Here is a 14,474-nt window from a genome sequence, read left to right as displayed (position 1 = left end):
CGTGAATAGATTGCATTGAAAAATAATGCCATATTTGACACTTGCTACTTCACATTATGTCTGGTGTATATTGGTTAATTTATATTTATCTCTGTGTAAGTGTATATATTAGAATTATATGCATGCATTTGGATCTTCCAAATATGGCTTATAACTAAATTATGATTCAGAGGACATGATTCAGTTTAAGTGACATGATTATAATAAGAGGTGTTGATGCATGTTTTTCTCTCCTTCCCACTCATCTTCTCCCTCCCACCTCCACCAGGCCATGATTGTTTTTGTTGATCCTAAAAATTTCCACATGGATCTCTATTCTACATTCTTCTGCCTTTGTCATGACCCTGAAGTACCAGTCAGATACACTATTGCTATTTGCTTTCATGAAGTAAGTCTGAAAAAGTGATACCACTTTACATTTGTTGTTAATTCTACCTACATGTAGTATATGATTTTTTGATATTTTGTACACATCTGTTTACAGATTTATTAAAAGATACAGGCTCCATATCGCTCTTATATTCTAGTCCTAAATATTGAAAAATTCCCGTAATTCTCTTTAGAATGTTACACAGAATTCATTTACATAAATACGTTATATTCGTTTAACAGGTATTAATCCATTCGTTCAGTATATCTCTAGTAAATCCTTACTTTAAGCCAGACATTGTGGTATGGATGTGGCTGTTACAGATCTGGAAGTAAAATCAGTTTTTATATGCTTTATAATGTTTATATTTAGCTTTACACCTAAACTTAAGAACTTGAGTACACATGGAAAATTGAGAGATAGATTATTTAAATTTATGGTTTTTACTGCAAATGGATCATGTTTCGTGAGCACAGCTTTTAGATTCAGCTGTTACAACAACTCTCCATATTGTAAGAGCAAAAGTGAATTTAAACTTTATGATGAATATAATTAACTTCTTAACCCTTGAGATTGAAATTTAGGGCATGTTTCTCGAGTGACTGCAGTAAGTACATGTTGCTATAATTGCAGTAAACATGTATAACCTATAACTTGCCAACTTTAGGATTGTCACATAAAAATATCTGTGTGGGTTAATAAAATATTCCCTTCTTTTATGAGAGGTTTAATAGATATTCTTATTCTCAGTGAGAATATTTCATCCCCTTCCTTGCACTGTGTTCAGAGCATTGTCAGATTAGCTGAAAGTGTGCAGGATATCCATAGCAGCATTAGAAACGTTACTTAAGACTCTTGGCTATTGAATGATAGGCTTTGCTTCTTTTGAATAACATTTTTTTTCTGGTGTGAATGAAATGAATATTCATTCTGCAAAGTCCAGAAAATATTCCCTTTAAATGGTGTAATTAATTAAAATAATTCAGTGTTGAACAATTAAGTCATCTTTGTAAATATGCATATAGGAATATGCTTTTGGAGGAGGAGAGAGGGCAGAGGGCACTGGCTGGCTGAGTGAACTACTTGTCTCTAATATGTATTAAGTGGGTATTTAGGCATGGTTACCTTGCACGCTTGTATTTGTCTAGATTGGTGGTCTCCAGAGATGATTGCATGAGATTAGAGTCTGAGAAAGCAGTATTTATGCAATACGAGAGTTTCTACTTATGTTTATTTTTATCTCATACCTTTAATATTTCATTTTATTTATATCCACTATAAGTGGAATAAAGTATTAGCACCATAGAAAAAAAATTGAAATATGTACACAAAAATGTTTCACCAGTAGAAGTGAGTTTGGAAATCATTGATTTAGCTATTTGCTGGGTGGCTAATTTCTGTATTCTAACGATCATACCATGTAGGTAGGTTAAGATGATACTTCATAAATGAATGGTTAGTCTAGGTTTGTCCTTTTAAATAATGAAATTCCACTGGTGGATTTAAATTTCCTTAACAGTATTATTGTTGGATTCTGATAATTACTTTAGTATGTTCTGAGTTTATTCTTGTTTTTCAGAAAAATAATATTTTGAAAATACTTTCAAAAAGTCAAAAACAACCCTGTAGAGCAGAGACTTTTAAAACACCTTCTTTGTCTAGGAACCCCTCTTTCAAGTAAAACCTTACTCAGAAACCCAGTATGTGGAAAAAATAACCCAAAAACTTAAAGGTTAAGTAGAAACTGGTGAATCTACCATTGCAGATTTTTACTGTTGCTTGTCTACAGGGGAAAAAAAAAAAACAGTTCACAAAGGAGTTGGTTTAGTCTAGATTCTCCCAATTCCCAACTCCTCTCTTGCTGATTGAAGTCTTTGATGGGAAAAGTCTTCGAAGTTTTGCTTGCTTAGGAGTTTTCTCTATCCCTATGTGGCTACTGGCCTTCAGTAGAATTTGTCCCCTCTGGGAGCTCTGAACCGAGATGAATGCTCCCATGGCTGGTTTCCCTTGAAAGACCCTGTTGGCTGCTCTAAGACTTTAAAATGTGAACTACAGGCATCCATGGGCTCATTAGTGCTTGTGAGAGGGAAGTTATGACTGATAAATCCATTCTTCTACACTCCCGACCCTCATATGTTCACACACTCCAGTGTGTTAGGAAGCAGACTGAAAAGCTTACGTATGCAAGTAATTTTTCTAGAAATCTAATTTTATAGTTGTGTTGTAAACAAGTCTCATTTTAGAAGAAAATCTAACAGGGATTACTCTTTTAAAAATTGTTTTTATAACCTTTATATGTCTAGTAGTCTCAAATCTGAGAGACTTTATTGCTCCATTCTAGGTTTCTAAACTTCTGAATTCTGGAGTGTATTTAATACATAAAGAACTAATAACATTATTACAAGATGAATCATTGGAGGTAATACCTTCTTACTTTGCTTTTTACTTCTTTTATATTAAGTTTGAATATGTCAATGCCTTTCTTCTTTTATTTTCCTGCTTCTTGGGAATTGCATGAATTCTAATAGCTGACTAGCCCCAGAAGCTTCAAGTCGATATGCCACTGTATCATAGACTAGAAATTGGGAATATCTTTTTAAAATAGTAGGTTTTAAAATATACATGTATATTTGTTTGTTATGGAAAATTTTGGAAAGGTCAAAAAGTAGACAGACAAAAGAATACTTTTAGTTCTGATCACTGTTTCTCTTGTCTTATATTTTTTCATTTTCTATTTTTTCTATATAAAGTTTTTAAAATTTTACATACTTGTGATCATATGTTATATCACATTTTATATCTTTTTGTTTCTCCTAGCATTGTTTGGGGAGTATACTTGTGGAGGCTTTGGAATACTTTATTTTGATGCTTTATCTACTATATCCTATTCACCCAAATGACTGCTAGCTTGCCAAGTCTCAACTCCTCAACATTAGACATCACTGAAGGTGTCGTCTGACTTAAACTGCTTTTCAAAAGTTGGGAGGCAGTTTTGAGCATGTTGTCAGGCTGTCTCAGATCTAGACGATTTGAATATTATCAAGAGGCAGACATACTAATCTCTTTTCAAAGGTAGTTTGATCAAGGTAGCTAATTTTGTTTCTAAGACTTTGCAGCAAGAAGATGACAGAGCAAGAAAATAGAAACCCCCAAAATGCTGTTTGGTAACTCATACTATTTCTGTGTAGAAATTGGCATGTTGATTAATCTAAGATTAGAAAAACAGCCATCACAAGAAGAATAATCAATATCTCTGTTAAAAGGTACTAGATGCTCTCATAGATCATCTTCCAGAAATCCTGGAACTTATGTCTACTGGTGGAGAAAGCAGTGTTCAAGAAAATAAGGTAAATCCCATGTATCAAAAAAGTTTCTGGACATTATATGGCCTACCTTACTCTGCAGAGTTGTGAGGAATCAACAGAAGTGTATGAAAAACATTTAAAATAGTGCTTGCCACATAGTAGGTGCTCAGTAAATGTCTGCTAGAGTTTGAACAGCTTGAATTTCCTCTACCATTCCCTTTTTTTTTTAAACATCTTTATTAGAGTATAATTGCTTTACAATAGTGTGTTAGTTTCTGCTATTTAACAAAGTGAATCAGCTATACATATACATATATCCCCATATCCCCTCCCTCTTGCGTCTCCCTCCCACCCTCCCTATCCCACCCCTCTAGGTGGTCACAAAGCACGGAGCTGATCTCCCCGTGAGATGCAGCTCTTCCTACTAGCTATCTATTTTACACTTGTCCTCTACCATTCTTACATTACCACAGTCCTTATTTATTGTCCTTGGAGTTTACATTCATATTTTCAGTTCTTATTAGCATTTATTATTACTGCAAAGAATAGCAACTGTTGAGGACAGAAAGGTAGGAATTTAGAAGGTCAAAGTCTGCTGACAGTGAAATAGAATACATTTTACTTTAGAAGGGTTGTGAATCCCAGTCTCTTTCAAAATTTTGTTTCCAGTAATCATAAATTTTATATATAGATTTTTTTTTAAGTATTTGATTTTAATAAATATTTACTTCCCTGTGACAACTAAGATGCCTCCTAATTTCCGAAAAGGTTAAGAGTTCCCCCTCCCCGGTGTATTGTAAGACTGAATAATTTGGCTGAGTGCTGAAACTGATTTCTTTCATTATCTTTGATTCTCTTGATGTGTTTTCTTCTTTAGTTATCATCTCTCCCTGACTTGATTCCAGCTCTCACAGCTGCTGAGCAGCGAGCTGCAGCCTCTTTAAAGTGGAGAACTCACGAGAAGCTGCTCCAGAAATACGCCTGTCTGCCGCACGTCATATCAAGTGATCAGATTTATTACCGATTCTTGCAAAGAATGTTCACAATCGTGATGACAAATGTGAGCCCAATACATGTTATCTGACTTTCTCTTGAACTTGCTTCTGTTTTGGAATTAACCAAATTATCCACATTCTTGAAATAGAACGACACACTCAGTTCACGGCCTTCTGCCTGGAGGGGTGTTACCTTTGCTTCCCCGCCGGTTCTCCTTTTCATCAGCTTCTGCCTAGCTGGAGAGAGGGATGCACAGGGAGAGTGTAAACACATGCACTGCAAGCTTGATACCGCTCTTCTCAAGGGAGAGGTTGGCAGGAGTCAGTGATCTCAACTGCAAAGTGCCTTTTGCTCTCATGTACACCTTTCATGTCTCATGGCCTCAGCTGTGCCCTGTTGCCTTAAGGGTATCCCTTAAGCCCCTTAATACTAGTTTGGGTTCTTTTTCTTTTATCGTACCTGAACAGTGACTTGTTACAAATAAAATGTATACAAAAAACACGGATGCCCTACTATGGATAACCTCAAAATTAGAGTCAAAGTAGGGGGAAAAAAAAAGACTTGTATTCAAATTTCCCCATAGAGTAAGTTGTCTACCTTTTTCCTTAAAATTTCCAGAGAGGATTGTTTAACCCTCAGTTCACTATACATTGAATATGACATCCTACTACCATTTTTTGAAGTATAAAAAAGTTCTGCATAATGTATATGTTTTAGAAACTATTAAAAAAGTACTTTGAATTCTTATTGTTCTCAAAAAAAAGTGAGATAACAAAATCTAGTAGCCATCTCAAAAACCCCAAATCAGGTTTAGCTTCAAAGAGGAAAAAAATGACATTATTGGTGTCATTTACAACTTAACTAAAAAAAAAAGGAAAAAGGCATATATCTTATGACCTAACACCTCTACATGAAGTTTGTTTCATGTATCAAAGCAAAGTCTAGGGGTTGAAGGTTATTTTATAGATGTAATAATCTTAAAAATTGATATTGACAAAAATAAGTTCCTTCTCAGAGGATAATGTGTGAATGCACCACATAGAAAATTTCACATGAAATCAAGCAGAATTTATTAATTGCTGTATTCAGCAGTTAATTATTCGAGTCTTTGCTGTGTCAGGCACTGTTCTAAGAGCTGGGGATATAGGGTGAATAAGACAGACAGAATCCTGCTCTAAAGGACCTTGCATTCTTACATGGTGGTCATGTGGGAAGTGATAAATAGTAAAATAAAATAAATATATTAACAGGTGATCTTGATCTTAATTGTCTCAACCTGATTACTTAGTAGGTGTCTTTGTGTTTAGAAAGCTAAGAATACATAATTATTCCATATTTGTACTTTTCCTTATCAGGAAAGATAAATGATTTATGACATAGTGTGAACAAAATACTTTCAAGCCTGAGGGATCTGCTTTATGTTTTCTTTTACAAGGAGGTAATTCCACACTTAAAAGGAAATATGTGATTCACTATAGCACATTTTCCATGATCAAAAAAGACACTTATATTCTGTTTCAATATTCCCTGGAGAAAAGATTATAGTTTTAGTTCCGTATCTAATGGTCGTAATATTCATTCATTTAACAAAATTTATTGAGCACTTACTACGTGCTGAGTACTATTCTGGATGCTTGGAACACAGTAGTGAATGAAAAGACAAAGGACCTGTTCTCATAGAACTTTAAATTCTATTAGAGACAGAAAACAAACACATATAATACATACATCATACACCAGGGATCAAAGGTACAAGGAGGAATTAAAAAGCAGCGTAGAGGGGAAGAAAGTGATGGAGGGTCGTAGGATGGTATTGTGAATATAGTGGTCAGGAAAAAGCCCTTTCTGATCAAATATGCTTTGTGCAGAGGCTTGGACCAAGTAAGGGAGTGACCATGTGGAGGTCTGAAGGACAGGTGGTCCCCGCAAAGGGAAGAGTGGATGCAAAGGTGTGATACGGCGTGTGCTTGGTTGTGTGAGGAGCAGCAAGGAAGCCCGTGTGGCGGTCGTTAGCGAGAGATGAGGCTGGAGAGGTCGCTGGGCCCACAACACGCAGGTGCTTGAAGGCCATGCTGTAGAGTGTAGATTGTATTCTGTGATACAGGGGAAGGCTTTGGAAGGTTTTGAGTAGAGGAATGACAGAAACTAACATTTTTCCTCCTTTAGTTATGAAAAAAATTTAAAACGCAGAAAGGCAGAGAAAATACTATAATGAACCCTCACACACCCATCACCTAGGTTTAACAGTTGTTAACATTCTGACGTATTTTCTATTTCATCGTGCTGAAAAATTTTATAGATATCATTGTATTTTTATTTCTAAACATTTCAGTATTCATCTCTAAAAAAGGACATTGTCCTATATAACTATGATACAATTATTACATTTGACAAAATGAACAATTATCTTTAATATCACTTAAAGTTCATATTAAAATTTACCAATTATGCCCCAAATATGTGTGACAGTTGTTTTATTCCATATAGGATTCAAGGAAGATCTCTACATTGCCTTAGGTGGTTACATCTCTTAGTTCTCTTTTAATCCAGAACAGATTCCCTCTTCGCCCTTCCCCACTTTTTCATGACATTGAATTGAGGAAGAGACTTAGTTGTTCTGTAGAATGTCTTCATGGATTAACTTGTTTATCTCTTCTCCATATTTCTTCTAAACTGGAGGTTTGACAAGGGCTTGCCGAGTTTTAGGTTAAACGTTTTTGGCAAGAATACTTCATAAATGCTGCTGTGTATTTTATGTTGCATTGTGTCTGGACGGCTGTCCCTCCGTAAGTGAGCTAGGAGTGGTTGTGCAGATGGGGACAGCTCTGTTAGCCTACTGCAAAATTGTGTTTTCTCTCTTGTGATCTGCGTCACAATCTGAAGCTGACACTTCAACACTCGGAATACCCAGTTTCCCACCAAGCTTTTACCCATTAGTTTTAGCATCCAATGATGATCCTTGACTGATCAGTTATTTCATTATAACTTGCAGAAAAATGATTTTTTAAATTCTGTCTTTTCTTCTACATTGTTGATGGCATTCTTCTCAGGAGAAATGCCTTTTTTTTTTACATCTACTTGGGTAATTTATTTACCCTAAAATATATTTCCTAATGTAAAAAGAGGGTAAATTCTTATTTCTTTCCCTCTAATTATCAATTTTCAGAGTTAGGAAAACTCTGAAGTGGTGCAGTAGCCACTTCCAATGATGATGAATGAATTTTGTTTTTGTCTCTTTCTTTTAGACTCATCATTTTATATTAAATAATGTTTTACTCAATTACAGTCATTATTCACATGCTTAAGTGGTCACGACGTCTTTAATCTGGCTTTTACTTGTTTTGATATAATTACTTTTATCTTTGATTTCTGGCCCAAAAGACATTACCTTATACTGTGAGGTATAAAATACACGTATTTTAAACTATTTTTATTTCAAATGACTAGTGTTTATGCATTTGAAATTCTATTAGTATACAAAAAATGAAAGAAAAGAGTAACATCCTTTTATTTAGTTCATTTATCTAAAATTCATTTTCCGTAATTCCACTGATATTTCTGTTTATGTACATTTCTTAAATTTTCTGTTCTAACTCATAGTGAATATTCTTTTTTTATATTCGATTAAAAGCACCACATGAAATGGTACTCAATAGAATGGAAATAACTTGTATAAAATATGAGAGGAGGGGCTTCCCTGGTGGCGCAGTGGTTGAGAATCTGCCTGCTAATGCAGGGGACATGGGTTCGAGCCCTGGTCTGGGAGGATCCCACATGCCACGGAGCAACTAGGCCCGTGAGCCACAACTACTGAGCCTGCGCGTCTGGAGCCTGTGCTCCGCAACAAGAGGCCGCGACAGTGAGAGGCCCGCGCACCGCGATGAAGAGTGGCCCCCACCTGCCACAACTAGAGAAAGCCCTCGCACAGAAAGGAAGACCCAACACAGCAAAAATAAATAAATAAATAAATAAACTCCTACCCCCAACATCTTTAAAAAAAAAAAAAGATTGATTTAAAAGTAAGATTTTAAAAAAAAATATGAGAGGAGGTAGCAGGCAGTACTCTCTGAGCAATGTATAGTTTTTCCTACTTGAATTTCAAGGATCCTAGTATAATAGTCTGAATCGTCAAGAATTGATTGTTATAATATTTATATGTAAGTCAAGATGGTGAACATGAATTTATACTGGATACAGTATATCTGATTGAGAGATTTTTCTCTAATACATCGTTTGAACCCAAATCCAGTAAAGATGAATGGTTGAATTCATTTAGAATTAAGGTTCTGCCCAGTGGTGTGACAGAAATTCAAAGGACAAAGGAGTTTAAAACACTGGTAAGAGTAATTGGTATGTTGTCCCTTGGGTTCTAAGCTTTATCTGTGTCATGGACCGGGGACCTCCAAGAATGGCATTGAGGTGGAAGAGGCAGAACTAAGCCAGAGGGATCTGACATATACCTGGTCATGGGATCTCTGAGTTTATATTTTAGAAGTTGCACATCTTTGGTGAGATACCTGACACAGGGTATGTTCTAACAAATGTTTGTTGAATAAACGAGTGACAAGGTCCAGAGGTGGTTGAGATATAATTTGGGGAGAATATCACTTAAGATGAAGTGGCAAGGAAATGAGAGTCAAATATAAATCAAATCTGGATGACTTGGAAATGACTGCCACATTGAATTAACTTTGTAGTGTGATAGTAGATGAGTTGATTTGCCTGAGCGATGGTAACATTAAATTATGAAGACACTTCCACAGTGACTTGAGAGGTAGGCAATACTACTTTTACTTTTAGTCAATAACTTAAAATAGATTTATGGGGCCAAATTATTCAGAGTGTATACTATTAGACTGGTTTAATTGTCTTCCTTATTTCTTTAAGAATGTCTTACCTGTCCAAAAGGCTGCTTCACGAACTCTGTGCATTTTTCTGCGTTATAATCGTAAACAAGAACAGAGACACGAGGTCATTCAAAAATTAATTGAACGTAAGTAATCATTGTCTCTCATTTTGAAAAATAGAAAGTAAACAAACTGGTTGGCCTTAGTTAGAGCTGACTTATATTATGTTTCATTTTGCCATGAATAATTAGGCCAGTGTTGGTATATATTTGCATTTGAGTTTTGTAGGCTAATTTTTTTGGCTTGTTTTAGAAATCTTTGACAGGATCAGATTTGTGATGAATGAGAGTAGTGACTACTCTAGTCTGCCTTTTGTGAATTTCTACACTTGAGAAATTAAAATATGTATACTTATTGTTGAAAGCCCAGTTTCTATCCTGATTAACACAATTTGGAACTAAGATATATAAGTAGGCTATCCTTGAATCTAATAATTTGTTTTATGTTCCTATTTTAAATATCACAGAATGTGAGTTTTGTTCCCTTGAATAGACTTGATAGTACACATGAATGTGAATCTGGTAAGCCGAGGTGGTTTATAATGTCTTAAAAAATTGTCAATTAACAAATGCAAATTTATTTTAATTTGCTATGGGCTAAAATTAAGACAAAAACTTTTTGTTAAAATGTTAATTCTAGAAGTAGTGGTGCGCACCTATATATACTTAGTGAATTTGTTAATTATTGTGTACTTGCTTTGACTGTAGTGTCTTAATCCTTTTATTAAACTCTGTTATCCAGCACAGGCATGTAATGGAATTTTTCCGGTTATTGGAGTTTACCATTTTAAGTATGGATCACCACTTTTCAAAAAATTCGAGTACATAAAATTCCATTTAAGAAAAAATAATGCTCAATATACTTTAATCTTCCTTTTTTTTACTGCATTTTAATTCAGTTTTCATTTTTTTAGTGGTAGGACCTGACCTTTAGAATGTTTTATTTTGAATGGAGATTCTATTTGGTTTTAAATATTAAGAATTTTGCTTTTGAACATTTCTGTAATAAGGGAGAGAAAATTATCCTTTCAACATTGACCTGAATGATTTTCAGTGATATCGTGTTTACATATGATTTTACTTCAAAGCATTTTTAAGGAAATGAGAAGAAGAAAACAGTTAATTTCATTGGTTAAAGATTTTGAAGTTATACAGACCTGCATTTGAATTCTAGATCTGTACTTTCCAGCTCTGTGGCTTTAACCTCTCTGAATCTCAGTATCCTTACCTTTTAGGAGGAATAAATTTATTCTCATCCCATTGGATTGACTTTCAGGATTTAATGAGATAATATGTATAAAGTACTTAGCACATGGTGGGTAATCAAAAAATAGTAGATATGTTCATTCAATATTTAATAAATGCTCATGGAACTGAATGCAATGTTTAATACATTTTTTCTGTTTTTTCAGGTGCTATTAATTTGGGGGTATATAATATGATTTTTTCCCCCTTATCTCTTGCTTTTGCTAAACAAATTGTGGATATAAAAGAGATTGTCATGGACTTAGTGATTTTTTTCACATGAAATTTTATGTAGGAAAAATTAAACTTATAATTTTTTGTTGTTGTTTCTAGAACTGGGCCAAGGAAAAAGTTATTGGAATAGACTCCGATTTTTGGATACCTGTGAATTTATTATAGAGATCTTTTCCAAATCATTTTTCTGTAAATATTTCTTTCTACCTGCTATTGAACTGACACATGATCCAGTAGCAAATGTGAGGTATGGTACCAATCCAAGAAAATATTTGAAAAAATTGTATTTTTTATGTATCTACTGTGATGAATATATGCCAGAGCATTTTCTTAGTCAATTAAAAATAATCAAGTGAAGAATTTATACTTGGTTTGAAATTCTTGGTAGACTTAACTGAGCCTCAGTAGGACCTGGAAGCGTGATCTTTTAACACTGTCTGAGGTCTTTAGTTTATTGGGTTGATAGCAGTAGTCACAGCCAGACTGGCAGACTTCTCCAGCCACTTGGATACACACATTGGCATCAAGAGAAGATTGAGTAGATGTGATTAATTTATCTATATCTTCTAAGACTAAAGGAAAAAAATAGTTGAAAGTTGGCTTGGAGAAGATCTGCCCATTTTTACAGGCCCATTTATTCAGAGAAGTAAGCCTGTTTCCAAGGCTTTTAGCTGTCTCACATTTTCAAAATCCAGTAAATGGTAATTGGAGTTGATTAAATAACTGTGAAGTTAAATGAAACGGGCCTGAAAATGGCTTGCTTGGAAACTGAAAAAAAGAATAAATGTGTTTTGCCTTTTTTTCCTCCCCAAACAAGCATATTAATTTTTTTTAAAATTGTGGTAAAACATACATAACATAAAATTTACCATTTTAACTATTTTGTACAATTCAGTGGCATTAAGCACACATGCGTACTGTTTGAGTTATTTGTATATTGCATAATGAGTTGAAGAGAATTTTAAACCCTCAGCCATTAGATTTCGTATTTGTGCTCTATGCCTCTGTTCTGAATTTGAGGAACTCATCTGTAGGAGACACAGAGTCAGTTGGCCAAGACTTCCTGAACAGAACTCCAGAGCTCCCTGCTGAGCTTCCACATGCCAGCCATGCTTCATGCTAGTTTCATGCTGTGTGACATATTTGTATCTTTTATAAAAAACTGATGTGCATTGTAGACAACATGCAACCATTTAATACTTTTTAACAGGAAGACTTGGCCAGGCAATAAGCATAGACTGATAGCATGGCTGTTGAGAGGAAATATACCAAGAAGAATTGTCAAAAGATGTTGAAAAGTTCAGCCTAAGAATGTTGTGAGCATTATTTAAGGGGGACACATCTAGACATTGGTTTTGTTTTGTATTTTTAGGGTGAGAAAATACAGAAAGTACCACTGCACTGGCTTCAGTATTTTGTGCATCTCACCTGTGCTCTACAAACTAGAGCTGAGGTTTCCTTGACTTGAGATTTAAAGTAAATTTAAAGTGATTTAAAGTAAATTGAAAGACCCCGTTGATAATTCTTTAGAATTTACCTCGTGGTGAATAACTAAGGGATCCAACCACATTGTTAACGTTTTGCAAATTGAAGTTGTGATTCTAGAAAAATAGCTTCCAATGTGTTGAATTGTCATTTATCAAGCAGTTCCCAAAAATTATTTGAAAGGAAGTGAAATCATCTCTACTCGAGTCAGTGTGACTGACAGCATAGCATTGACTCTAAGGGAAAGCAACCTGTTAATTCAAAAACCAGATGAAGATGAATATCGCTCTATGAATTTTGGTGGTTTTTCTGAGTAAGAGATGATCGTATAGCAGTTTGTCTTGGTTCTCACTCTCCTGCTTGGGCAGCTGCCAGCCTAACGAATGGGTCCAGCAATACCATATACTAACTGGCTTTTGGATACGAAAGGCTTTGCTCAACACTTTTAGAAATGTGCAGGTAGAATGAAAGCCATGACAGGCGAGAGTGGCTGGATCAAGCACGGTAGGAGGAGAGTTTTTGGAGCCATACTCCCTGAGCTGATTTCCAGCTCTCCACCAGCTATGTGTCTGGGCAACTTACAAAACCTCTCTGTGCATCAGTTTCCGTGGTACCTAATTCATGGGGTGTTCTGAAGAATAAATACTTGAGGCAGTGTACATAAAGAATTTAGTTTACCTGAAAAGTATGATCCCTAATCGCTAAATCTTTACAATCTCCTGGGCCCAGGATTCTCATAGAGATAAATCACTGCTTCTGTAGCTTCTGTTGAATGTATGTTTTCTAGGTCTGCCTTGGGTTATAAAGAATGAAGAGTGCGTGGACTGTTGATTGTTTTTCCTTAAGTGAATGTTTAAAAAATTCATTGAGTCTAGACAATACCAAGGCTAAAAAAAGACTTGGTATTCAAAGGAGCCTTCTCTTCAGCTGCCAGAAATGAAAACAATTCTCTCTGGGGTAATTGGGACCCCTAAATTAGAGAAAGCATTACCATGCTTAGCAGTATCTGTGGTGAGAGCTGAATAAGTTTATGACTATTATTGCTATGTACAGAGATGAAAATTCTAGAGGAGGAACTTCTTTTGACTTTTTAGTTGAATAAAAAGCAGATTTTGTTGTATAAGAATCCTCAACTGAAGGCTCAGCTGAGAAGGTATCCTGGGAACTCCAGGAATGGGACTTAGTTGTCTCATGGTTTGGCATAGAAATAAAAAAATAGTATCTGGAGAGCTCTTAGATGAATGAATGAATGAATGAAGACAGCAGCCCCAAGTTAGACAACCAGCCCTGGCAAAGCAGTAGAATTTTAGCTTAGCAAAGCAGAACATTTCTTGCACCGCCTTTTCCTAGGAAGTTTTTTTGGTTGGTTGGTTGGTTGGTTGGTTGGGTTTTTTTATACTTTCCCGGATTTCCTTTCACCTGTCTGGAATTCTGCAGTTTGCTTTTTGCTTCTTTATCGGCCCCATTTAGACTGTGGTGGTGCTGTAGACGCTCTCCTTTTATCTCTTCTTCTCAAACTGCACTTACTTGCCTGGGTGATTCTCCAGTCTCATGGCTTGTGTATCATCTGTGTGCTGAGGATTCCTGACTGCAAATCTCCAGCATGGACATCCACCCTGGTCAGAAGACTCATTGAGCCAACTGCCCACTAGGATTTCCATCGACTCTCTAACAGGCTCCTCAGACTTCATCTGTCCAGTTAATCCCCATCTTCCTCATCTGCACTGCTCCTTCTGCAGTCTTCTCCGTCTCAGTAAATAACCATTTCGTCTGGCCACTTGCTCAGGTCAGAGCCGTGACTTCCTTTCTGTCACTCCACTTCCAAGCCTTCAGCACATCCTGCCACTTGTAAAATATATTCAGAATCAAACCACTTCCCACCACCTCACTGCTGCCACTCTGGCTCAAGCCACCATCATCTCTTGCCTGAATT

General features: G+C 35.7%; 1 protein-coding gene across 2 annotated transcripts in view; it reads left to right on the top strand.

The window, feature by feature from the left end:
• The window catches only part of PPP4R4 (protein phosphatase 4 regulatory subunit 4), a gene marked incomplete at both ends in the record, with an annotated part of 120,649 nt that overhangs the window by 82,776 nt on the left and 23,399 nt on the right, over nt 1-14,474 (top strand). For both annotated transcript variants that reach the window (XM_082835375.1, XM_082835374.1), the window contains 6 exons: nt 269-388; nt 2,712-2,789; nt 3,634-3,717; nt 4,553-4,735; nt 9,559-9,664; nt 11,156-11,303. In XM_082835375.1, coding sequence (XP_082691501.1) covers nt 269-388; nt 2,712-2,789; nt 3,634-3,717; nt 4,553-4,735; nt 9,559-9,664; nt 11,156-11,303 — 719 coding nt within the window. The remainder of the gene's footprint in view (nt 1-268; nt 389-2,711; nt 2,790-3,633; nt 3,718-4,552; nt 4,736-9,558; nt 9,665-11,155; nt 11,304-14,474) is intronic.

This window comes from Leucopleurus acutus (assembly GCF_964270905.1).
Source record: "Leucopleurus acutus genome assembly, chromosome: 1".
Classification (NCBI taxonomy): Eukaryota; Metazoa; Chordata; class Mammalia; order Artiodactyla; family Delphinidae; genus Leucopleurus; species Leucopleurus acutus.
Note: the sequence above shows the minus strand (reverse complement) of the source record. Positions and strands in the feature narration are given on the sequence as shown.